We start from the raw sequence: 27,234 nt of genomic DNA, 5'->3' as shown, positions 1-27,234 counted from the left end.
TGTAGTTCAATCAGAATCATTTTAAACAGAAGCTTGAGAATCGTAAAATTTTGATTTTACATATAATTATCTTAAAAATGGGCATTTCTTTTAATAATGTGATCGCACTTATAATTGTAGCGATCATTTAGCATAATTACGTACTTTATTACGACTTTATCAGAAAATTGTTTACACAATCATAAGTTTCCTGTACAGATTAAGATTCTAAAGGATTATGTATTTGATATATACGAAAAATTATTTTATTTCTGACAAACAACGAAATGAGACAAAAATTGTAACCGACATGTATTTAAAATGCTTTCCTGTTTTCTCCACTTAGTAATTCTTAAAATACCAATGCGCGTTTTCTTTTTATTAATTATAAAATTCAGAAACAACACAAGGATACATGTTACTTTATTAGTAAATTTGGTGTACCATACGAAGTACATATTATAATAAATAATTTTCAATTGATAGAACACGTGAATGATAAAATAACAGTCTCTTGGATCAAAACAATAGTATGATAAAATAAAAATTCTTTTAAACGATGAACACGATGCACCCTCATCCCTTTTTTTTCTTTTTTGAATGATGTGATTAATAATTATTTTCACTAACTTTTGTGAATGTATTCACACAGGAATTGCGTTTTACACATTTTTATTTTGAATCCATTCCTCGCCTACAATTTGCTGAGGATTCTCTATTTATTATTATTATATATATATATAAATTAATACATATACATACATACATACATATATATATATATATATATATATATATATATACATACATACATACATATATATATAAATTAATAATATAGCCCCTTTGCCATTCATTATTTTATTCACATAATTTAGCACGTAAACGTATAAGTTAATGGTGTCATATTACTAACTACGGATAGATATATAAAGTTATAGGCGCCCTGGGGTTTTTTCAAGGGTCCATCTCGTTTTCTCACGTGTAAGCTTACACAAGTGTTACAAGGCAACGGTCATCAACGGTGTTTTAATCGTTTTAGCAGGCAACATTAATACGAAGAAAGTTGTAATTTTTGTATAATTTTTTGGGGGTGGAGGAAACGTATATAAGTTTCAGTCTTCCAAAATGAAATAATATTAGATAATAGAAGGTCAATAAATAAAATAAGAATGATGACAAACTTATATCGAATTAATTCTCTCGTCGTACGTATTATAATTTTTATTCTTATACGCGTTTAAATTAAATTGTATAGGTAGTATGACGCAAAATGTTCAGTAATTCTTTTTTAAAGTCAGTTGTCGCTAAATAAGATGCACACATCGTAACAAAATTATTTTTTCGCTATTATATAACCTATATATATATATATAAAAATATATATATATATATATACACACACAAACATATATATATATATATATATATATATATACACATATATACATATCAGATTTTCTGTCAAAAGACCCATGACATGCCCAGGACAAAATTAAGGAGAAAAAAAAGAGAAACAAAAGAAAATAAAAACAAAATATTTTGCATGTAAGCAATAGGTATGATTAAATAGACTTTAGAGTTCTTCTCAAAGAATTTTTGTTTAAATATCCTAAGTCATAACCAATCGATTTAACAGTTTTTATTTATCTTACTTTTCATTGGATATCTCATTTTTATCGTTTACTCAGCATACACGTACGATTATCATGATTACATAATAACGGTAATAATGATGACATAACGATGACAGCAACGATGGTGACCATGAAAGTGACGATGACAATGACATTCATGGAGATGAAAACAGTAGGAACCAAAAATGGTAGAGCGAAAAGAGAGAAATTAAAAATGTAAAATTGAATGTGTTAACGGTTAAGAAAAACATCAAAGATCAAGATAATAAAAATATGACAAAGTTATAAATGATAATGCAATTAGTATAGTTATCGGTAATGTTTGTAATAAGAGTAAAATTATAATATTAACGCGTACGGTATGAGAATGGAGCCTTTATCATTCGTGTCTAATGTCGACGATTCTAAAATATCGCCTGTATGATGTAATTCGAGTCATTTTGTGACACGTTAGCAAGGAGATTATTTTGTGCGGCAGTGCATCAAAGGCACTGTTATCCTCATTTCTTTCCTAGTAGCGTGCCATTCGTTCTTGCATTGTATTTGTATTTTACCTTATTTTTGTTGTTAGTTTGAGAATTGCATAAATCTTTAAGAGTAAAATGTGTTTTTAAGATGAAAAGTAATTATATGATATTACGACCGGTCTCTTCGATCAGCACTGTTTAGACGCATTAAGATGTAATTGTTGCGACGATTTCTCCCGTGTATTAGCAGTTTATAATTTTCCTCAATAATACACTTCACTTTGCATTCTCCAACATCCTTACGAATAGAACATGAAAAATCCCCAAAGTTCAAGGACATAATGGTCGTCAATACGACTGGCAGTATGTTGTGTTTTTATTGATCGTCGACTTTACCCCAATGGTAACAATCGCTCTTTTTTCCTTTTTTTTACGCGACATTCGAGCGAGAGCTATGCTACCTTCGCATTAATAAACTGGCAAAACGACAGAGTCCTGTAAACACTACTGTTTATTTTTATTGGCTTCATTTTTATAATAATGCTTAAATTGCAACAAAAGCAGAGAATATACAATTCTTTTTTCACGACTTGTATGCTGCGATATAGCGTGTTTTCCACTTGATTCGGCAGAACACTTCCAAGCCGAGGAATACCGATAATATTTCGTGCTTCCCGCACTTCACAAAAAAATACCGTACACATTACATACCTAACACGATAGAGCACTCTCAGAGCAAGGCGAGATTATGGCATGATCTGTGCGATATATATAAACAATTGCTTTTTACTATTCTTTTTGCGCAGATTTGCTCATAACCTTGCGATATCCATAATGTCCAATATACACGACTTTACGGCGTTTGTCACTGCAACGGGATCACGATATATCATTTCAAATCCATACGATCAAAGTGCACGAGTAACTTCATTTTTTTTCTCTTATTCCGATCGCGTAGAAGTTTCTTCTACCCTCCTATGCCTCTTCCTTTCTCTTTCTTTCTTTCTCTCTCTTTCTCTCCCCTATGTATTCTCCTTTTTTCTTTTCGTCACTTTTTCTCTTCTATAGTAATGCTATACGAATAATACGACGATTGGACAATACCTTTTGTCGCGTCTGTTCCTTGCGTACTGTATTGTAAATCGGCAATAGAGACAGTAAAGATATACAACAAATTCAGCCCCACTTTTTTCTCCCACCCCCTGTTTTCTCTTTTTTAAAGATACGATTTATATGACGTGTCATCTACCGTCGACTACCATTAAGTACACAAATGAACATCGATTCATATCCGAAGTTCATTCGGGTGCATTAAACGATCGTAGGTATTTTTGAATTCTCGATCATCCCGTGCAAAATCCGCTAAATAATTCGTCTTTTTTTCAGATACGTGTCCGACATTCATCGTTAGAGACATAAACGAAGTTCGTGAATCTCAGATTGATAAAATGGGAATGCTTAGCAAGAAGCGCATGTTTCTTTATCGATCATGGAGACGAGGACGTTTCGCGGTATAAGTATTTTTCAAATTAAAACCGCACGTTCGAATAAAGAGTAATTCCACCAAATCGTTTATCTCTAATACGCCATTGATAAAAATCTTTCTTCATATTATCTGCGTGAACCTTGCAAGCTGTTTGTCTCAATATGCCAAACATAAGGTAACTTCATAATCTGGATTAGTTCTTTCGATCGGGGAAATACTAGTTTGCGTTTTTTTACTGTTATTTGTTTTAATGAATTGATTCAACGCTTAGTTGTGTACGGATCGTTTCCGCAGCTTTCACATTCACTCATTTTGTTGACTCACTTCTTCCTTGGTATCACTATCTTGCTGATTCACATTAGATTTATTGCCTCCTGATTGATTTCCAGAATTCCCGTCGTTGATCTTGTCATTGTGCGAATCAGTCTTATCATTTGAATCGATCTTAACATTTCCTAAAAGGAAAATAAGAATTACTAATATAACATGTTATAAACCTTAAGTTCTACTAATAATCAGCGAAATAAACGAACCTTGCGAAGAATAATATTGTTGTTGTTGCATCTTCATGTTTCGTTGTTGTTGCTGTTGATGTAAATTTGGTCTGTGTCTGTTTATCTGTGCTTGTTGCTGCGACGGCATGGAATTAGGTTGTTGCGTAGAATTATTCAAAGTAGGACCTTGCGCAAAGGGTACAACTGGCCTTTGTATAGGCGGTGGATAGCGTTGTTGTGATGGCTGTATGCCAGCTCGTGGTGGCATACCCATTCCTCGTACATTTTGTTGTAATACCTACAAGTTTACAAGATACAATAGAAGCCATATGTACAAAAATTGTAACTACTTTTACACTAGAAGGTACAAACAGAATTTAATTTGTTAAGTAAAGCATTAAATTTGTCACTTCTTTTGACTTATAATATGAAATAAAACAAAGTAATATATGAATTGACTTCCAAACATAAAGAGTCACATCCAAATACGTGATATGCATAAAATATTAACAAATAGTTATCTAGAAAGCAATAAAATAATTACAATTATTTTCTTCTATATTCTAGAGATATTTTAGAGATATCTATTAAGATATTTAATTATAAATTTTGTATATCTTTACGTAGCAAGATCCCTAGATAACAACTTGTCGTTACTTTATGTGATGATTTCCTGTATATATGTATTATATAAAGGAGTGGTACATACATAGTTGCTGTAGCTGCTTACCAAAGCAGATTGACTAACGCCCTGATATTGTTGATATTTATGATGTTGTGTAGGACTTGGTTGCGGTTGCTGTGATGACGTTTGTTGTTTGCAGTTTCTCGATTTAGGAGATGGTATTTGGGGCGCTAAGAATATGTGTATAAAAATAAATTTATTAATATTTTAGAAGCTTCTATTTTTTAAAATGTCATAAGAACTGAGAAAAACTTACTTGCGTTGAAAACAGATGCTAAAACATCTTGCTGATTTCCCGACGGACTTTTTAACTGTCTAGGTTGTTCCTGCGGTTGATGTTTATTTAGGAATGTAGAAGTTGCATTAGCTGGAGCAGGTAAACCTCCGGTTGGATTCCGAAATTGCTGTGCTGCAGCAGCAGCAGCTATTTGTAGTCCCGAATTAGACAAAAATCCAGGACTAAAATTTTGAAGACCGACAGGCGTTGCACTTCCAGTTGCCAGGCTTTGACTATGCTGACCAAATCCTTGAAGGCCATAGTGAGTGCCAGTTTGCTGTGTAGCACCACCTGGCTGGTAAAAACCAGTTTGTGATCCCGGAAATACATCTATAATGACGCATGAAGCAAGCAAAGTTAAATATAAAAATTAATTAATTAAAGTATTAAAGCAAATCTAACTGGTAAAAGATTAAAAAAAAATTATATTTACCAGCCGATGTAGCACTATAATAACTATTTGCTGATGCCTGTACATTAGGACCCGGTCTCTGCACCAACTGAGAGTTGCCCATGTAACTACCGCTTACACTGAGTACTTGGTTTGGATCATAAGGTATGTATGGTAACTGTAAAATATAATAAAAATAATTTTTTTTTCATTCAGGGCAATTTAGCACAAATGATTTTCAAAATCAACATACTTGATTTGGCTGTGGTGCAGATGGTGCTTGAAAATGAGGCGCTGCTTTAGTACCAATTGCACCAATTGGTTGAGAAGATGGTTTAACGCTTGCTGACATCAAAGAATTCGATGATGAACTGATAAGAACTGTATTTGGGTTATTACTAAGCTGCTGGTTTTGTCCAAACGGAGGTGCAGTTGCAGCAGTCTGTTAAATATAAGAAAGCGCATCATTTGACTTATATTATATTACATCTTGATTATACCGTTATACTTACAATACGATATTGCGATAAATTATTGGGATACATATCAGGAGTTGGCGCACTTGGAGCATGTGGTGGCGGTGGTGGTGGCTGTGGCAAATATACATTTTGCTGGTTGAATGAACTTTGTAGGGATGGTCCATAGGGTGGATATTGCGTGAAAGGAGAACGACTTTGATCCAACTGGAAAGCACCATATAAACCACCTGCTTGTGCCGGTAATTGACCAGAACCTGTATTGAATAACATTGCTGGTGGTGAAGGTATAGCAGACATGCTACCGTATTGTGCGGCTTGTGATCCAGGATATTGTGGAAACTCCTGAAAAAAAATAAATGACTAAATCAATATATCGTATTGATATCTATTGAGTTAATTAAAATTCGATAAATTTTGTTTTATTAAAAATACAAAACTTAACAAAAAAACAAGACAAAGAACTATTTCAGAATTTGTAAAAAATGTGATGACATTGCTATGAATTTTATAAAATATTTAATGATATACCTGATAGTTGATATGAGAGGGTTGACCAGTTGAATTGAATGGTGGTGGGCTTAAAGGTCCTTGAAGGCTAGCAGGTGGATGACCCATGGGACTCTGTCCAGCTCCAATAGGACTCGGGCCGGGTACAGTAGAACCAGGTTGGGTTCCATTGCTTCCCGCGGATTGTTGCTGCGGCTTCACCTGCGGGGGAACCAGCTGCGCATCAGGCAAAGAGTCAGCATCTTCCCACAGGGGACATGATATTTCTGTTATTTAATTTGCTATATACATCACTGTCAACTGCCAATATAATGCGATTTCTTATTTTCTCAAAAAAATAATTATATGCTTGAAACGTTAATTTTTGATAAGTTAATTTTTTTATAACGCGACTTCTAATAAACTTTGATAAAAATAAATAAGCTCACTCATAACTGTGTGCATAAAGACTGCATGATTTACTTACTACTCGATGAAAATTTTCTGAAAAAAACACTGCTTCCCTCGGTAAGCGGAGCTTACGCTTTTGAAGAATGCAAGCGAAGGTTCGGTCTTGCTTAATAAAGCTCTTGTAAACAATACATTGGATCAAGCGCGTTATCTACTTACCTTCATCTTTTCACCGTAGCAAATTTTCAACTGTAGATTTAGAACTGTCGATATTTAGACTTCATGTTTAATACACGAATGTTCCAATAATGAGCTTATAGAAAATTGTCACACATTGACCAAACATTCGCACATTGGTTTCACAAGACATTTTAACAGTAAGTATTTGATTAAGAGCACATTTCTTATATTTTTAAAGAATATACTTTCAACCGATAATCCAATATTCTCATTATCATACGTAAAATGAAATTATTACTTTGAGCATTGATATATTCCAGCATATATTAAATTGAATTATTTCCTGGACCATTCGGATGAAAATATTTTTGAAATTTGTACGAATTCAGTAATGCGGAAAAATAAAACAAAACTAACTAAAAGAAGTATAATCTAGGACAGCGGAAAACCGCTAAGTCAATTTCAAGTGATGCAATAGTTTTATAACATGCACAATAATACATCTATTAAATATGTGGGCGTTTAGAATTCATAGAATTTCTATATAATTATCGAATTATATAGAAATATAAAGACTCACCTTGCACACGTTCGTAGACGTTGTGATTTCATTTTTCATGTTATTCTGGTTGTACTGCTGATGTGGGCTGTAACTATCGTCGACGTCGCTGTTCTCAAAAGCTTGAGGAAAACTGTTAGCGGTACTGACGACATTACCACCATCTTCATGTTCGACTACAGTCGGCATAGGAGTGGCGTTTTCCCAAACCTTTTTTACCGAAGCTATCTTCAAATTAAGCTCTGCAGTTGAGGGTGATATCGTACTTTGTCCAGAACTCATGTGCATGGATCGAGTCATTCCCAAAGTTTTGCTTTTGTCTTCTGTCAATTGTGAGAGATCAGAGTCGAATGTAAAATCAAGCTTCATATCGGCATTGTCTTCGTTCTTATTAAATGATAAAGGCATTTGAATAGGCTCCTGGTTTTTATTCTTCATAAGGTCATTCGGTTTGTTGGAGAAAGCAACCGACAATGATTGTTGCGAATGTTGATGCATCGGATTGCCTTCCTCTTCCATTTCCACACGCTTATCTACGCGTTGCTGTTTCTGAACATGATTTGAAAATTTGGATTTCATGGCTAAATCAGTTGGCGTTGTTTTAGTCGTTTTTGAATAATTTGTATTCTCAAAGATTAAAGTTTGAACCGGTGGTGAAGAAACATCGGAAACATTCTTCTCTACGAGATCTTTCGTGTTCTTTCCAGCTTTTTCACCGCTTGGAGAATTCCGTTGACTGCTACTGCCAGAGTTAACTTGCTCATTATTTTCGTGAACTTGATCATTTTGCGAAGTTAAACCGGACATCAATTGAACGTCAGCTGGGACAGCAGAAGGAGAATTTGAGCGTAATTGACTGATGAAAGGTTTGTCCCAAGCATTCACGGAAGGTGGAGGTGCTGGACCACCAGACGAATCTTTCATATTATTGTTGCCAGAACTGTTCATTTTATTTACATCATTTGGATCAGCAAATGTCTGTTGTTGTTGTTGCTTTGCCAAACGTTGTTTTTGAAATCTTGGTGGGAGTTTCAGACCTTTTGTATTCTTATCATATTGTTTTTGTGGCATGCTTACTGGCTGCTGTATAGATTGACCCAATAACGATGGTATATTTTGGGTTTGTTGAGAAATTTGTTGAGATCCATTGTTTGATTTAGATTTTGAACGATCACGTTCTCGTTCCTTTTCTTTCTTCGCTAATGGCTTGATTTCATCTTTTTGGGAGTGCCTGGGTTCTTTCACGTTTTTCTTCGAACGAACTTCTTGAAAACCATCAGAATCCAACTTATCTTCCGCAATAGTCGATCCATCTTCAGTAAAATTATTTGAATCTGAAACGTTGTCAACTATTTTCTTTTCTTTCGATTGACTTTTTTTGTTCATATCATTAAAGGCTTGATTAACCAAATTTGGTTCATTCAATTTGATTTCATCAATACGATTTACAGTATTTTCCTTGTTACTAGATGACTTGTTAGACATCGATCCACCATGCGAAGAACCTTGACTTCTTGATCTACCATTTTGTGATTGGCTTATAGATGACTGATTTCTTTGATTACAGAATGATGAGTTTTGGACATTTCGTTTCTCCGCTCCTGGTGCCCTTGATGACGCACTGGAAGATTTGCTATTCTTTTCACGTTGATCTCGATTATTTCCACCTTGCTCGTTTCTACGAGAATGTAAATTACCACCCATAGCATTCTGGTTGGAATTTTGATTTCCACGTCCATTGAAATGTTTGTTACGACTATTACGAGACTCTTTGTGATCATCCATGTGGTCTTCGCTATTTTCAGATGTGGTTTCCCATTCTTCATTACCTACGTCGGAAGAAGTTTGTTTCGATACGTTACTGCTGCTACCACGAAAACGTGATTCCCGGGTGTCTTTACCCTATAAACAAATAATGAATGAATTATTAATACAATTAATAATCAGATCATTAATAATATACAAATAAACATTTACCCTTCTACTTCCACTGCGAGTTCTCTTGGAGAGAGATTCTTCCTTCTTATGCGGCTTTTGTGATACAACATTGCCAGATGTTTGATGATTATCCTGTTTATTAGATTGTTGACTCTGTGGATTCGGTGATTTTGTACGTCTACCAGTTATACCAGCTGTAAGAGCTTGTTGTTTCGCTATCATTTTATCGTCACTAGATTCTATTGGAGTGCTCGCGGAATTATTTGTCTCTTTATCCGATGCAGTCGTCGTTGAACATTGTTTAGCAGTATTCTGTTTTTCCTCAGCATTACGTTCCGATGAGAAAGGACTCTTACTGGATGGTGGCCCATATCCTTCCATGCGATTACTGTTATTACCAGAAGATCTGATTCTAAATCCACCTCGACCTCGTCTGGATGGTTCACCGGACGGTGCAAATCCTTCACGACTTGGTTTTCCATCGTACGATCGTTTTTCATTTCGTGCTTGGGAATATTCTCCAGTTCGTTTGTCTTCTCGTCTAGATACCTCTCTGTTACGTTCTTCCTTATCGATCTTCTGAGACAGTTTCGGTGATTTTGCAGACCTCCTTTCTTCTTTTCCTGATTCGGTTGAGCCAGAAACTTCGTCTGCACTATTTTCAGAATCAGTGTGACCATAGGAACCACTTCTAGCAGATGCTGGTCTACCCGATGATTTAGATCCACCTCTCCTTCCTCTAGATTCTTGACCACTCCAACGTGTATAAATCGATCCTCCCCATTGACGTCCACCTCGACAATCTCGAGCTCGTGAACTGGAGCTTCCGCTGCTTGTTCTATTTCGTGTATTCTTCTCACGTTTTTCTTCTTTCACATGTTCCTTATTCGTATCTTCAATATGCACATCCTCTCTTTTTTCTAAAGTCAATTTTTCCAAATTCTGTTTCACATTTTCTAGTTCATTTATGTCTTTAAAAGTTTCCAATATCTTTTCTTCTTCCTTTTCAAACGTCGGTGATACAGCATCAGCCCAAGCTTTCGGAGAACTATCTCCTCTTTCTACAGGTCTATTGCTTGTTTCAGTTATACGTTCAGATTTTCTGCTACGGATATCAGTTTCTTTTTTCGTTTCAGTTACAGTTTCTTTTACTGTGTCTTTCTTCTCTTGCTCAGAGCTATTTCTTTTCAATTGAGTCAAGTTACGTTTCTCGCTCTTTAGATCATCCGCTTCTAATTTTTCTTTAGTAACAGGACCAGGTGGCTGTCTCCTGTCTCTTTCTCTTTCTCTATTATTTTCATGATAAAGATCTCGCTTTTTTTCTTCGTAATCCGAAATTTCATTTACCCATAAGCCACAATCGCGCAATTTATGAGGCTCATCATCACGTGATGACGTTTTCGATTCTCTTGATGTACGACTATCACGCGAATCCGGTCTTTGTGGCCGTTCATTACGTTCGATGCGTTCTTCTCGTGGTATTTCACGTCGTTTTTCAGTTTGTCTCTCTTGAGTACGATCATCACGCCATTCGGTGCCATCGGAACGTTCCCTATCATCGCAACGCTCGCGTTCATCACAAGTATCCTAAAGAAATGATTTTTATTTTGAATATATGTATTTGGATAAAGTAACAATTTGCACATAATTAGAGATATACTGTAGAACATATTACAATAAAAATATAATACTAATTATGTATGTATTCTTTTTAAATGATAAGTGATAAATCATTTTATGAAGAATTAATTTAAAAAGCAAGGAATAATATTATCCATTGATAATATGAACAATGAAATTGATAATAATAGCGAGTAAAAGCGAGAAATCACAAAGCATTTTTTCCTTGCAAAGTACATCTTGATGGCTTCAATGCACTTTCATATAAGAAACAGCAACATAAATGTGCATAACAGACTTATGTCATTTCTAATTAATATTTATCAATTCCCGTATGATAATGTGCTACAAACCGCTTTCAGAAGAAGATATATGGACAGAAAATGCACTAACTTTGTCTGTTACGAAATTCTTTGGTAGCTGTTCTTTTTCATTCAAATATTGGTTTGATCACTTCTTTGTAATTAAGCACAGTAGCCATCACTGTTTCAGTTCTTGAAGATCACATCCATACAAGTATTTACCTAAAAGCGTGAGAAGCAAAACAATAACATGCAAGGAAAATTGTTATTTGTGTTTTCTCGCTGAGTTTTTAATATGATTTATCACTTGCGTAATTCGATAAATGCTCCGTAATTGGTCAAAATTATACCATTAATACAATTAATTTAGAATTTAAAAATAAAAAGAAACAAAATCACAGATATGTATGTGTGTATGTATATGGATCAATTATTTTATATGCTGAAATATGCAAAATATATCGTTAACAGTAAAAGTTAAACAAAAATTACCTTCAAATAATTGTCATAGTCCTTTTTTTCTTTATTGTCTCGATCACGATTTTCAACGCTGTCTCGATTTTGTCTAATCGGTCGATTTTCTCTACTTTCCCTACCATCTCTTGAATCCAAATTTGTTTCTCGTTCCTTATCATCGAAATGTCTCTCGCGTTCCCAAGGTTCGCGAGGATGTCTATCGTCCCAATCGTAATCTTTGTAGGTACGAGTATACTCGTCATAATAGCCACCTGATTTTCGATGTACAGGATGACGATAACGATCTTCTCTGGATAGTTGTCCACGATGGTCACGCGATGAAGAACGATCCTCCTCCAACGGTGATGATACATCTGAATCGATTCTACTTCGTCGGGGTGGCGGTACTGCATGTGATTGCTTCGTATTGTTATCTACTAATACAAATTTTCACTGAATTATAATATCTACTTACCTAGGAGAGTTATGTTAATTCCATAATAAAAAAAAAAAAAGCTTTAAACTTACTTAAATTATTATGATTGTGACCCCATCTTCCGGAGTCATATTGTTGAGCAAATGAAACAGATTGAGATGATCTTTCTGCGCTCGGTGAAATGCGGTTAAACCCAGAACCACCTCTTTCTGCTTGTTGTTTTTGAAATCTGGGTGGTATGTTAGTTTGGAAATGTCGTAAAAATCCAGGATATTCACGATCTCTAATATCGCGTTGATCACGATCACGTTCTCGTTCACGTTCACTGCGTGCTGCAATATCTGGTTGTCTCAGGAAATTCTGTCGATCTATTTGTCGATCATTCTGACGATCATTTGGCCGATCATTTGGTCGTTCATTTTGACGATCATTTGGTCGATCATTCTGACGATCAATTTGTCGATCATTCTGACGATCAATTTGTCGATCATTTTGACGATCAATTTGTCGATCATTTTGACGATCAATTTGTCGATCATTTTGACGATCAATTTGTCGATCAATTTGCCGATCATTTTGACGATCAATTTGTCGATCATTCTGACGATCATTCTGACGATCAATTTGTCGATCATTCTGACGATCAAGTTGTCTATCATTCTGACGATCAAGTTGTCGATCATTCTGACGATCAAGTTGTCGATCATTTTGACGATCAATTTGTCGATCATTTTGACGATCAAGTTGTCGATCATTCTGACGATCATTCATCAACTGATCGCGGGTGTCTCTAGATTCTCTTATATTGTCCCTAGGTTCACGAGATTCACGAGTAGATTTATCATCTTTTCCTTCAGAAGAAGTGCGAGATCGTTCCCGTTCACGTTCTCGATTTTCACGTTCTCTGATTTCTTTCTCGCGTTCCCATTCGGGTACAGGAATAGGTACAGGCGGAACACTAATGAGACCTTTCGGTTCAGGTGGTGGTCCACGTTCATCTTCTTTTTGTCTTGATTGTTTTTCTTGTAATTTCTTTTCCAAATCTTGTAATTTTTTAGCTGCCGCTTGTTTAGTAGATTCTTGGAATCTTTTTTCTTCTTCTTCCTTGCGTTGACGGGCACGTTTAACAACAAATGCAACTTCAACTTTCAATCTGCGTCTTTCATTCCACGCTTCGTCGTCTTCTGCGTCTACTTAAGTAACCAAAGCAAATATAAATAATTAACATCAATATTAGAAAATACATAAAACGTATACAAAAAAAATTATAAAAAATATAATTTCAAACCTCTCAAGGAATGCACCGATTGCAGCGATGATTGAGTAGAGAAGCAATTTGGACCATTAGGACCACGTAAATCTCGGGATAGAGTGCTTTGATTCCATGGACGATGCGTAGGTTGATCTCGATTATCTTTTGCAGTTTCTCTATTATCACGATTGTCCCTTGGTTTATCTTTATTTTCCGAATGATTCTCATCTAATTTTTCTTCTGCCTTAACATCTTTTTTTTCTTCCTTTTTCGGGGGCTCAGGTTCAGGTTCGTCATCACTAAAAGCCAATTTCTGGTTATAATCAATATCATCGTGCGCTGCCCAGCCTGCGTCACGCGAGATATCGTCCATTCTTGTTAAATCTTCTTCTTTAATAATAGGACGCGTTATGATCTCTTCCTCTGGAACACGATCGCGTTCTTGCGGTCGTTGAGGAAGAGGAAAGCGATCTGGAGGATAGTTGAATCGTGGCCGTGGACCACCCGATCCTACGTTTGGTGAAAACTGAGATGGGAATCCACTTGGGAAGTTTCCTCTATATATCTGAATATACAGACAAATACATGCAAAATTAATATCTCGCTTACAAAATATTATTACGCTAGGTAAAAACTAAGTTTGTATTAATAAATAAAGGAAGAAATAAGGAAACAATAGTAAACAATATTTTTAATAAAAATAATGATATTTTTAACTATGATTAGATAAAGTAAAATGATTTTAAGACTTGCTTATGCGTACTATAATAATTTATATTAAAATATAAGAAACTTTTAAATCTCACAGCAGATGTCTCTCTGTGTGTATGTGCATGTGTGTAGTATATTAAATAAATTATATTTATCACAATTAAAACGTTTGATGCGATATAACTGCAAATTTTGATACTTTGAAAATGTTTATAAACACAATATATCGCAAAATTTTAAATCACCGATCTATTAACAATTTACAAAAAAATATCAATAAACATTTGAACAAAATCTATAATAACAATGAAGATATGTGTGGTACACAACGAGAAGGGAGAAATTTAAAACTATAATTTAACTAAAATAGTTTCAATATATAAATGTGAAATATTTTAATATCTTTTCAATGTTGGTATGCATATAGATAAAGCGGCTAGGTAAGAGGTAAGGGATGAATAAGCCCTTGATAATGCGCACATTCGAACCAACCTGATGTGAACCAGAAGGAAGTGGACCTTGACTATTAGGGGAAGTACTCTGGCCTGCCTGGCCCATAGCCATGTTGGGCGATTGGCCCAAGTTCTGTCGCCCGCCAGCGAGTGCCTCCGTGTGTCCTGTAGAACCACTGGGACCTACTATTGGGGGGCCCTGGACCGCCGGAGTATTCCCATTTCCGGGAGCGCCTGTTGTTGTTGTTGTCCCGCTTGTCGTGCGACTGCCTCCTTGAATCCAGCTTCCTTCTGCTATAGATTTATAAAGTTCATTCATCACTAATAATGCAATTAAACTAACAATATAAATGTTTTTGATAAGGGACAACTATTGTGTTTATATTTGTATTTTAACTATAAATACGATACTGTAATCAGTATATACATATATGATTACATAATAAAATATTATTGTATTTATTGTCATGTTATTTACTTTGAGGGCGTAGACTTGGTCCAGGACCATACTGTGCATTTAGTTCTCGATTCTGTTGTTGCTGCTGATTGTTTAGTGCACCTCCTAAGAATATTTAAGATATATAATATAAAGTACTTGTGAGGACATATTTACAGCTGAAACTCTTAATAGTCTAATCTGTAACACTCATGCGAAACATATTTGTCAGCCATTATAGTGTAGTGCAGTGGCTTATGAATAGTCTCTGCATAAATAATAAAAAATGCATGAAATACTTGTGCAAAACTATTAAAAGCACCAGCTGTTTGTATAAATTGATGTACATTTCTAAAAAAACTCTGACAAATAACTAAAAAATGAAATTCATTTTTCAAGATTAATTCAATATAATTCAGTACAATGTGTCTCATTGTTATTAATGAAAACATAAGAAAATTGTAGATAAATGTTTCAGATGATAGTATATATATTATTACTGGGATAATATTTATTATGAATCATACATTAAATTCATAATAATACTTGAAAATATGATGTACTTTTAAATATTCTATACTTGTATTTTTGTCTGAAACATTTTCTTTATATCATTTTTTTGTACAAAGATACTTTAATAATACAAGTTTAACCAAAGTGTTCATATAAAAACACGTGCACATATGATTTATATTTAAACCATTGTAATTTGATAACATACTGATATTTCTTCGTTGAAAATTATAAAACATACAAACTTGTAAATTTAATACTAAAAATATATCCTTGACTTAGTAATTCTGACATATGTAGCATATATTAATCAATGTATGTATATCTCGTATGACATCTATTTAAAAATTAATCCTTAAAAATTAATTATCATGTAAAAATTAAATACTTAAACAAAATATTCACATTTACTTTCATTACTTTCATTATCATATCAATTTTCAACGAAGATCATGTCACTCTACTAGAGCACAACTATTTAAACACATTCCTGATATATTTAAAACATTTACATTTTGGAATATTATGTTACTAAATGCATTTAACTAATTTAGACAAGCATATTACAAATATAAACTTTCAATAAAGACTTTAAAAATCATAATATATAGCAAAACAACTTAAATATGTTTTAAATATTAAACGAATTTTTAAATATTAAACAAATTTTAAAAGTAAAAAATATATATAAATATTATAACTTCAAAACTATTGGATTAATGATTATATGATTGATTATATATTTGTTATATATTCTTATATTCATTATCTTTTCATCATATATCACTACTCACATATATCATATATTACTAAAATAAAATTTATATAACAGAAATACTAATGATAAAAAAGAGCTTATTTTAAAATTAGGATTGACATTTTGTATCTTAATTATAACAGAACAATATATATATCATAAATAATCAAAATATTGTATCGTTTCAGTTTTTACATATTTTTACTATTATAATATGTGCTATAAATAGGACTATAACAAAATTTACTGTATCATTATTATATAAAAAATAGATATTTTTGTAATATTTATTTTTAAATATAAATTATTTACTCTCTTATAAATATAGTAAGTTTTGCTATTTTCCAATGAAATATTATATGAAATTGAATAATTTAAACCTTTTAATCATAATGACTTCTATAATAGCATAGAATAAAAAGCTTTTGGGGAAGAAGCACTAGAAGCACTACTGCAAGGAATCAAATTTGAATTCTAACAGCGACAAGCAAGCAGCATCCCACCTGAGTGGTTGTGGGAATATGGCTGTTGCTGTAGCAATGAGTGGTGTTGGACAGCGACTGAGATCGCATTGGATGTTGCCGAGGACTCTTGAGTCTGGCTCTGATTGGAGGCGGAGACAGAGGGCTGTCCGCTGAGACTGGGAAACTCGTGTTGGAACTGCGGGGACTGGTGGGCAAGGAAACTCAGCCCAGGGGCACTTCTTCCCCCTCTTCCGCCCCCCACGAGCCCCGCGTATCCAACCACTGCTGCCACAATGGGCATACATATAAATTAATTGTACTATCCAGGCAATTTTACTGAGATTATTATCTCAAATTTATAACCCAGAAGTGGATATCGAATATTTTTAAATGATAAATAAACTGTAAAACTAATATTCCATATAATACAATTTTTACTCTCACAAATATTTGTAAAGATCCAATTCTGGATTTTTATACGAATGTAATACTGTAGTATTACTTATTTAACTTTACAAGTGAGATTATCTCAATATTCATTGATACGATACATAGAAACCAAATAATCATAAATCCTTTTTTACTCCAGTCAATGACATCATTTTTTATACATTATTTATTGTTGTTACAATGATACGAATGGGAAAAAAACGAAGTTTTTTGTAAGCATTATTAGAAAAACAATACTTATAAAAATTGAATAATTACCTTCGAATTACATTTCAATTAAATATTTTTATTATATTTATGATGTTCTCTGTTGCATTACTTAAAATTTTAATAACTATGTACATGTATATATATATATATATATATATATATATATATATATATATATATATATACTTATATGGTAACTATGCAACTCATTTAGCTACAAAGAATGTAAGTAGTCACTCATCTGTATATATGTGTTCCTAAATCATCATTTCTTTTAATCTTTACATTTCAGTATGATTATTTTTCAATATAATTTTTATACATTGTACTTTTACAAACAACAGATGCTCTTAAATTCAGATACATCATAGCTAAAGAATTAATCATAACTGTACACTGTACCATACAACGTGCTTTCTTTTTGTAAGCATTATTCACATTCCTTGATAATATTCAAAGTACAAAGCTACTACTTCTTCAAATGTAATATATGCAAAACAACAATGATTGTTTTTCCAATTTCTAACTGATATGCATGGTAAATATTGCAAACAGCATATTAGTATAGTTTATTTTTCATTCTCTTTCTCCCTTTTTCTTTTTTAGTTTTGCTTAAAATATAAATGAAGTTAAGATATTTTCTTAAATTTAATGATATGAATAGGTGGCATGCTTTTTTTAAATGATACATATTATAAATATAGGATCAAGACTAAAGCAAAGTATGCATTTTTCTCTATCCATGTTCATTGCAAAACATCTTTTTGCATAATTTGTAATATTTCTCAATATTTGAATTTATAGAAGTATTCTTTTCCATCAAATTTTTTTCAAAGGAAGCAAATTTGTTAATATTGTTAAAAAGAAAAAAATAAAATACATACCATCTCCTGATTTGCTCATAATTGCACTCCATGATGATTTGTTGTTTGCATCGGAAGAATGTGAAGTACCTTGTTGTCCTGGTAGTAGAGGATGAAGAGAGGTTGGTGCAGTCGACCCCGTTACACATTGTGCTGGTGAAGAATTTGTCTTGCAAAAGAATAGAAATGCTTATGTTATTATAATACAAAATTTTGTAAAAATAGTATAAAAAAATATATATAATATAACAAATATATGATATACTGTATATATATATATAAATATTTCAGAGGAAAAGGGGGAGAGGAAGTATAAAAGCGCATAGTTATAAAAGTTACAGTGTTTGAATCTGTTGCTGTTGTGGACACAATAGTATTAGTGCTTGAAGATCCTGAATCCTTGGTAGTTGCCCAACCACTTCCTCCACTAGGTACAAGACTGACAGCTGGATCGCTGCTGCTAGTTTCACTTTTCAAACTGGGCAAATTAGCGGGAGGTCTCCGTGCCGAGGGCACCCTTCCGAGGGTTTGCATGCCATGTTTGCGCGGTAATGTGTTTTTTTGTTGATGTTGTTCTAAGGATTCTCCCTATGTATGATATATAACAATTAAATATTATAATTTCAAAATATGAAATATTTTTATGTAAAAAGAAGAAATATTAATTTTGATTTTAAATATAAATAGAATAATACAAATATTACAAGGTAAATAAAAATAATGCACTGGTTGACTTACCCTGCTTACCCGATACAAATTATTGATATCTAACGATTGAAACTTTGATTTTCCTTTCTCCCCCTTCGACAAAATCCCTGACAGAGTAGACATGCTGTCTGCAGGCAACCATTTAGTACCAATCAGACCCAAAGAACGAACCGTTTGTCTGAAATAAAAATTGACATAATATTGATTTATTATCTTGTATATAATTCTAATCTCTACTTTAATTGATTATTGTATATAAATATAAATAATCATAGATTTTATGAAAAGTAATATTATTATATTTATATTATGTTCAAGAAAATTATTCAATATTATTTACACAGCAGCTCAAAATAAATATCAACTATATATTTAATATACTATCCACCTTAGAACTTAATTTTTAAATTATATAAAAAAGCTAATAAAAGAAGTTGAAAATACATTTATATAAAATGTTAAAAATAAGCTTTTGAATAGTAGGTTAAAAGTGTTAAAAAAGATATAACTATTATAATATTAATTATAACTAAAATTATGACATAAGATTTATTATTATAATTGTACTAATCTAAAAGAATATAGAAAAGAATTTATACTAATTTTGAAATTGTCAATGCAAACTGTAATGTTTTTAATAAATTCTACATTTACTTTAAAGCATATATTTATGATTCAAGTAAATCTAAGTATTATAACAACAATATTAATACAAGAAAAAATGCAAAAGTTAGTAAAAAAAATCATTTAAATCGTTGATCGTAGTGAATGAAAGGCCGTATAGCATTGCCCAAGATATACTATATCATTGATTTAACCAAGCACGAAGAATTATAGCTCAATGTAATTCTTTGAAATAAGAATAAAATTGGATTTTTCCAGAAATAACATATCGAACATGCGGATCTATGAAAAGAAATTGTACGGGAGGCGCAACCCTTCCTCCGCGATGTCAAAGTCACCGAACCGCTCAAAACAACGATCCTCCGATCGAACGTGAAAAATCCCGCATTTCTCGAATGGCTTTTATTCGATAAAGATATTTAAAGATCGGAATTTGCCGATATCGCGCTATATTCGGAGAAGCGATAGGAAAAGAGAAGCTATCAAAGGGGAGGGGAAGTTCAGGAGAGTTTAAAGCATCTATATTGAAAAAGGAGAGTCCACGACGATAGAGTCAAATTAACAAAATAATCGCTTACCTTGGTCCGTCCAAATGGGTTGCCAGTTCACAAAGGGGTTAAGTCCCGTTTAAAACTACTCAATACACGGATCGCCACGGATTACAGTCTCAAGTCTCAACAATTGTACCGCGCCTGAGAGACACAGATACTTCTTTTCCACAATTCGTCCAAGATGGCGAATGCGCGACTTTCGGCTCTTCTTCTGCGATCAATACAATTACGTCATGCAGGCCCAAACAGAGTCGCTTCTACAGACACGCCACTCGAGCGGATTTCGCTGTCACTTTGTCGTTGCGTACGCACTTTTTAGATTGCGTTTATTTTTTATCCGATTTTAATAAAGGATGAGATTGCACACTTTCAGAATCACCGGACACGATTTCCGCTTTTTAAGGAGAATGAAGCGTATCGCGAGAGTTCGTTAATGTTTTTTCGCCTAACCGTTACTCACAGCAGGAAGATGTAAACGGACTCCGCAGATGTAAAGCGGCGCTGCTATGAAAATTCCTTTAGCCATGCACCAAAGTCAAATTCGTAAGATGGCCGACGCATGCAATCGTAATCTCCTATTAAACAATGTGAAAATACTATATAAGAAAAATATTTCTATATTATATGTTTTCATACCAAAATTATTTCTATTAATTTATTTTTCTTTTTTAAATGTTTTTTATGCTTTTTAAAATATGCACATTCAATATAATTTTCAACAATAACTTGATCTTCGCAGTGGTCATTTCACTTTTTAGATGGCGTTGCTTTACATAAATTGCTATCTTCTTTGAAAGCTCTTTGTGATACCAGTACGTAGTTGGTATTATGGAACGGATGAATTTCTTCAAAGATGGTTAGAATTTTGTTCGTTTGCTAACGATTATAATTTATCTAAACGATAATCAGTTTGTTTATGTTAAACAAATCTTTAGCAGTATATGATATAGACTTGTTCGATTTTTTTTAATAAATATTTCATTTTATTTATATATTATAATTATTTCGTAAAATATTTTTTAAGTTTTTCAATAATTAATTTTAATTTTTTTAATAATTTCAATACATACAGTATTGTCGATCCAAAAAGATCTAACTGATTGAAAAATCAAAAAATTACAATTGTTAAAAAATATCAATTTAGATATACCCAGTGTAAAAAATATTAATGCAGTACTTCATTTCAATAAAAACATTGTAGAACTTCGTTTATTAATAAAATTTTAACAAAGAAAAACTATATACATATTCTTAAAAGTATCCAAAATAATTTTCGTACAAAAAATTGAACGATGTCTATATGTATTATGAAAACATTAATAAATATCCAGAGAATAGTAAAAATATATGCATAGTAAATATTCATACAATTTATTTAATGGAAAAAACTAATAAGATTTATTATCTAAAATACAACAGATCACTTAATTTAATTATTTTAATATTTGGTAGAATTCTCTTTTTTGATTTTATTATAGCTTGAAGTTGTGTAATGAAATTAAAAATTTTATCCTACTCTTCTAGAAGTACTCTCTTTAAATAATTTTTTAATAAAATATGGTGAAACTATATTTTTTGTTTCAAATGATCTCATATATATTTAATAATGTTTATATCTAGTGGCTATGAGGGTATTTCCAAACATTATATAAGATCCACATTTGTATATTAATAGCATTGTGTTTCGGATTATTGTTTTGCATAAGGATGAAATTATTTTTTAAACTCATTCTCTCTGCATTTTGATAAAAATTATTTTTTTAAATATCAATATACATTTTGTAGTTCATAATGCTGTTAATAAAATGGAGAGATTCAACACCAATAATATTTACACATTCCCAAACTAAAAAAAATCTTCCATCATGATTTACAGTGGATTACAAGTTTTGTTTATCAAATTCTATATATATATCTTTTTTTTCTCATACTATGAATGATTCATGAAAGCCAAAGATATCAAATTTGCTCTCACCTGTGAAGATTATTCATTTTCAGAACTCAATTGGCATATTAACGTATTTTTTTATGAATTTTAATCTCTTTTTTTCTATTAATTTCCATATAGCCTTTCTGTTCCATGGTAACCCTTCTTCATAAAAAATTATCTATCATATTGATACTTACATTTTTATGCAGCTCACTTTTGAGTCCTGATGCAATTTTGGTTGCTAATATTTTTAAGATTTTTTAACTGACATCGATATTATTTACATTCGATGTCCTTTATGTTGTAAATATAGTAAAAAATATCATGGAGTAGTAACTGTACAAATACTTAGCAAATGTAAGCAGTACACGATGTATCTATTAAAATTAGATAAAGAAATATTGCATTACTATACTTTATGCGAGAGGGCAATATGCAAAATCCCTATATGTTGTTGCACTGATTATGCGTCATAAATGTTGACTTTATATTTTTATAAACTTATTCTTTATTTTTTCTACTTAAATAAAATATCATATATATTTGTATTATTTCACTAATAAATGATTATTTATTTTAAAAAATCTTGCTTTCAGCATACTTATTGCGTTAATCGTTACAAAAATTCTCTACTTTGTGACCTCAATATAATTATACTTTTCAAAGATCTTGCAAATTTTCTTTTTATTTTCGTGAAAAGTCGTAATTTTATGTGTAAAACCCTACAATAACTTTTTTCAATATTTATTTATTTGAAGATTATGTATTTTTAAACAAATTTCTGTTTCTCGGACTCTCTTTTGAATTTTTATTTTTATTGAAAAAATATGTTAAACATTTGACTTAATGAATAATTGTAGCTTAAAGAAAAAACTGATAAATATTTCATAATTTGTTCAAATTTTTCCAAAACTTAAAACAATAAAAAATAAGGTCCGAGTATAAAAGACCTAGACAGTCTACTGCGTTCGAAAAAGTATAGTTGTCTATCATATGTAAAACTATATATTAAGTTTAGCATATGCCTTACAATTGTTTATTTCGAGGATCAAATGAACTTTTTAAATATATGTTGCAGAATATTTTTTTCCCATAACTTCAATTTCATAAATCCCTGTTTGTAAATACTCATTTGTTATATTTTCTCCATTAGGATGTTTAATATATCTAAAAAATTAAAAAAGGAGAATATATATAAAAAGATAATTCTTTATAAAAGTACTAGTCGTAATAAATAATAAACTTACGCATGTCCAATACTATTGCCACATGTGTAGCCATATTCTGCTCTTCTTACATATCCAACTAATTGACTATTTCTATATACAGTCTCTAATCCCCACATGGGAATATTGCTTTAAAAAATGTAAATTGTTTAATTTATTACAACAGGTAAATCAATATAACAATTTATAGAAATACATTTATATCTACCTATTGAGACATAGACGTACTAATTTCTTTTTGATTCCATTTGTATAAAGTTGATCAATTGCTGTTTTTCCTAAATATGTACCAGTTTTGCGACAAATAAATTCTAAACCTGCTTCCAAAGGATTATCATCTATTCTTAGATCTGAACCCCACAGATGATATCCTATAAAATACAAAGTTAAGATATTGTTATAATTTTATTGTATATAATCAGTACTATTACCTTTTTCACAACTTAAGCTATATAATGCTCGATATCCAGCTAGTTTCATTTTATACTTTCGACCAGCTTCAGTTACAGTTTCATAAATTTTTTTACATGATTGCTTTGGTATATGAAGTTCAAAACCATTTTCACCAACAAAACTAAGTCTGAATATACGTACTGTTTCATTTTTTATTTGTACTAACTTGCTAGTTGAATATGGAAAATTTTCACTGGATAATTCATCTTCTATCAGTGTTTGTAGTACTTGCTGGCTAGATTTCCATTGCTTGTTATGATATATACTATGTATGATATTTTTATATACAAAATAACTTAATTTACGTAATATTTTACCTTTTAGGGCCCTGTATAGATAGAATGCCTATTTTTTCTGTAGTATCATGCAACATAACATCAAAATTGTTCTTTTTTATAACATTATGAATATGAGCCCATGTTTGATATGTTGATAATCCACTTGAAACTGTTGTTAATGAAATCTAATTAAGTTTTACAACTTTTCAAATGAAATATTAAAAAAGATATTAAATAATTAAGATTTATGTAAAGATTACCTATGTAAAATGCTTTGTCCTTAAATATAGGATCAACAATACCACTTGAACCCGGTTCTATACTAGTAACAGTACAATCTCCTTCTATACCTCCTTTGTGATTAAGCATACAAGTATAAATTATTCTATTAAAATTTCTTCTAGTATTTGATGTAAAAAGATAATCTGCAGCTTTTTGTACATCTGGCCCACAAAGATAGAATTTTCCAAGATAAGACATGTTGAACAGTACTACATTAGTTCTACAGGCCAATGCTTCTTCCTGTATCTAATAAAAATATTATAAATTTTATATTAATTTTAAAATTATTTAAAAATTAACCATACATTTTAAATATAACGCATTTACCGTATTATGATAGAGGGGAAAGTCAAATGTACATTCTGTTTCTAAAATTTGCTTATATTCATCATTTCCTTTAATTATCATTGTGTCATATTTATAAGGCAAAATAGTCACTATTTTATTTTTTAGAAACCATCCTGGTCTCTCCCATCCTTGACGTTCCTCCATAACTGCTCCTTCCGCAACAAGTAGCTGAAATATATATATTTTATTTTATAATACATATTTCCTTTTGATTTATAACTTTTTCATTTAGTTTCTAAGATAACTTACATCATGAAAAGGGTCAGTTTTGAGATTTCTGCCACTTAATGGTTCATCGTGAGGAAAAGCCACATCATAATTTTTTGCATAAGCTTCATGAGATCTTTCAGTAGCCCAAACTAAATTATTCATTTGTTCTGGTATAAATCTTTCAAACATAAATTTTAAAATTTTAAATGTTTTTGTTTAACATATTCTAAAACAATAAAAATGTATTATGAGACAAATTTTGTATATAAAAATTTATTATTCAAACCTTCGAATATCATATTTAAACATATGTTTATCAGGACGTCCATTAATTATCCATAATGCTACCTGTTCTCCACATCCACCACCAAACATCATTCCTGCACTATTATATCCACAAGAATAATAAAAGCCTGAACAACGTGGATCTTCACCTTTCAAAAATATTTATCTTAAATGAATAATTATGAATCTTCTTATGTTATTTAAGATATATACCTATAATAGGTTTGTGATCAGGTGTAAAGCTTTCTGGGCCACAAACTGTTGCTTTTATACCAGTATTTGCAAGTTTTGGCATTAATTGAACCATTGACTCCATATGTACATTAAATACATTCCAATCTAACTCATATAAACTAAATGCAAAATCCTTAGGTACCTATATACAAATTAAATACATTTTTATACTATTATAATATGTTTGACATCATATTATATTATATTATAAACTCACCAATTGTAGCATACTAGGATATTTTTCATAGCCTCCTATACTCATAGAGCCACCCTGTACTTTAAAGTATAAACTGATATCTGGATCTCTTACATTCGGTAAATTTTTAACAGCTTCTATTGCTTCAGTAACAACATATGCATGTTTTATCGGTATTAATGGAATATTTAAACCTACCATTTTAGCTATGTCATTTGACCAAGCTCCAGAAGCATTAAGTACAATATTAGTATTAATTTGTCCATATGGTGTTTCTACAGCAAAAACTTGTTTCAAACCATATATATTTTCTTTTGTTAATATTTTAGTTACTGGGCAGTTTTCTATTATCTAAAATATTATACGTTTATATTATCAATTTTTATTTTAATTGTTAACTAATAAAACCTATAAAAATATAAAATAATTATTATTTAAGTAAGAATACCTTACAACCATAATTTTTTGCTATTTTTGACAAGGAATTAATCAACATAGCAGGATCTACTGTTCCATCTCTTGAAGAATAAATTGCACCTTGAAAAACTTTTTCATCTAAAAGTGGAAATATTGCTTTTGCTTCATTAGGAGAAATTATATGCGCACCAATACCAAATGCTTTGCAAGTGGTAACCAAGCGTTTATATTCTGCCATTCTCTCCTATATAATAATTCTAATTCTTAAAAACATTAGTATATATAATAATAATTTACATGCAATTTAAGATATTAGTTGCAAAGACTATAATTTATTAAAAGATTATAGTGTAATATCTATCAACATATTTACTTACATTAGTATGAGCGATATAAAGACCACCATTATTTATCCATCCTGGGTTAATGCCACTTTCTTTTTCTAAAGATGAGAGTACATTGATAGAAACATTTAGTAATTCCATTTCAATATCATCAACACCACGTAGATTCCATATTAGACCTGCAGTATGCCATGTCGTACCAGAAGTTAATTTCGATTTTTCTAAAAGTATTGTATTAATCCCACGTTTCGCCAAATGATAAAGAGCATGACATCCTGCACTACCACCACCTGAAAAATATTAAATTTTATTTTTTCTTTAGCTATGAACAAATGACAAATTGTTCTTTTATATTCTTAAATTAGTATAGTTATTATTCATAATGAATTTACCAATTATTATAACATCTGCAAATTCTGGTAACTGAACTTCTGATGCTGTAATAGATAAATTTGTTGACATATATCTACTTTGTTTGATTGACCAATTTGAGAACTAAAAAGCATTAATCATATGTATTAATAATATTTCCATTAAAATTTTTTAAAAATTGTTTTGGATATTTGGTACCTTATTTCGTACGAAGCGGATCATCATTTCTTTTTGATATCCTTGATTCTTGTAGTATGAAAATGTAAATACAAGTTGGAACTGATTAATCTATAATAACTAGCATTATATGGATCTTTGTTCTGGCGTAATTCATAATATCACTTCTCATGGTAATGCCTCTCTTATTGTGAATTTATCATTTTTG

General features: G+C 31.6%; 2 protein-coding genes across 16 annotated transcripts; both read right to left on the bottom strand.

The window, feature by feature from the left end:
• Positions 1–1,619: 1,619 nt before the first annotated feature.
• nocte (no circadian temperature entrainment) lies at positions 1,620–20,774 on the bottom strand. Of its 10 annotated transcripts, none has more exons than XM_035861475.2 (20): positions 20,302–20,774; positions 19,130–19,277; positions 18,731–18,979; positions 18,413–18,560; positions 16,908–17,153; positions 15,177–15,260; positions 14,739–14,992; positions 13,572–14,100; positions 12,376–13,476; positions 11,884–12,284; positions 9,509–11,056; positions 7,553–9,433; positions 6,424–6,618; positions 5,929–6,237; positions 5,670–5,858; positions 5,459–5,594; positions 5,005–5,355; positions 4,794–4,918; positions 4,103–4,361; positions 1,620–4,024 (listed from the first exon to the last, which is right to left on the bottom strand). In XM_035861475.2, exons 2-20 carry the CDS (start codon positions 19,220–19,222, stop codon positions 3,873–3,875), a joined length of 8,250 nt encoding a protein of 2,749 aa, XP_035717368.2. In that variant the 5' UTR covers positions 19,223–19,277; positions 20,302–20,774; the 3' UTR covers positions 1,620–3,872. The 10 variants fall into 10 exon arrangements, with proteins under 10 accessions (XP_035717368.2, XP_035717366.2, XP_035717377.2 ...); XM_035861473.2 differs by having other exon boundaries at positions 4,773–4,918; positions 12,376–13,473; XM_035861484.2 differs by having other exon boundaries at positions 12,376–13,473.
• A 1,006-nt stretch (positions 20,775–21,780) lies between these two features.
• LOC118439650 (sarcosine dehydrogenase, mitochondrial-like) lies at positions 21,781–27,186 on the bottom strand. 6 transcript variants are annotated; one of them, XR_014981821.1, is made up of 17 exons: positions 27,048–27,186; positions 26,870–26,972; positions 26,511–26,767; positions 26,165–26,377; positions 25,738–26,067; positions 25,500–25,662; positions 25,288–25,435; positions 25,041–25,179; positions 24,771–24,959; positions 24,422–24,689; positions 24,201–24,330; positions 23,862–24,118; positions 23,639–23,801; positions 23,452–23,559; positions 23,235–23,371; positions 22,402–22,581; positions 21,782–22,249 (listed from the first exon to the last, which is right to left on the bottom strand). XR_014981821.1 is itself a non-coding variant. In XM_085655108.1 (16 exons), exons 1-15 carry the CDS (start codon positions 27,072–27,074, stop codon positions 23,266–23,268), a joined length of 2,601 nt encoding a protein of 866 aa, XP_085511234.1. In that variant the 5' UTR covers positions 27,075–27,186; the 3' UTR covers positions 21,781–22,581; positions 23,235–23,265. The 6 variants fall into 6 exon arrangements, 4 of the variants coding, with proteins under 4 accessions (XP_085511234.1, XP_085511236.1, XP_085511235.1 ...); XM_085655108.1 differs by having other exon boundaries at positions 21,781–22,581; XM_035861486.2 differs by lacking the exons at positions 21,782–22,249; positions 22,402–22,581 and having other exon boundaries at positions 22,894–23,371.
• Between the last annotated feature and the right edge of the window lie 48 nt (positions 27,187–27,234).

Source organism: Vespa mandarinia, chromosome 2 (assembly GCF_050613455.1).
Source record: "Vespa mandarinia isolate Hongniang chromosome 2, ASM5061345v1, whole genome shotgun sequence".
NCBI lineage: Eukaryota > Metazoa > Arthropoda > Insecta > Hymenoptera > Vespidae > Vespa > Vespa mandarinia.
Note: the sequence above shows the minus strand (reverse complement) of the source record. Positions and strands in the feature narration are given on the sequence as shown.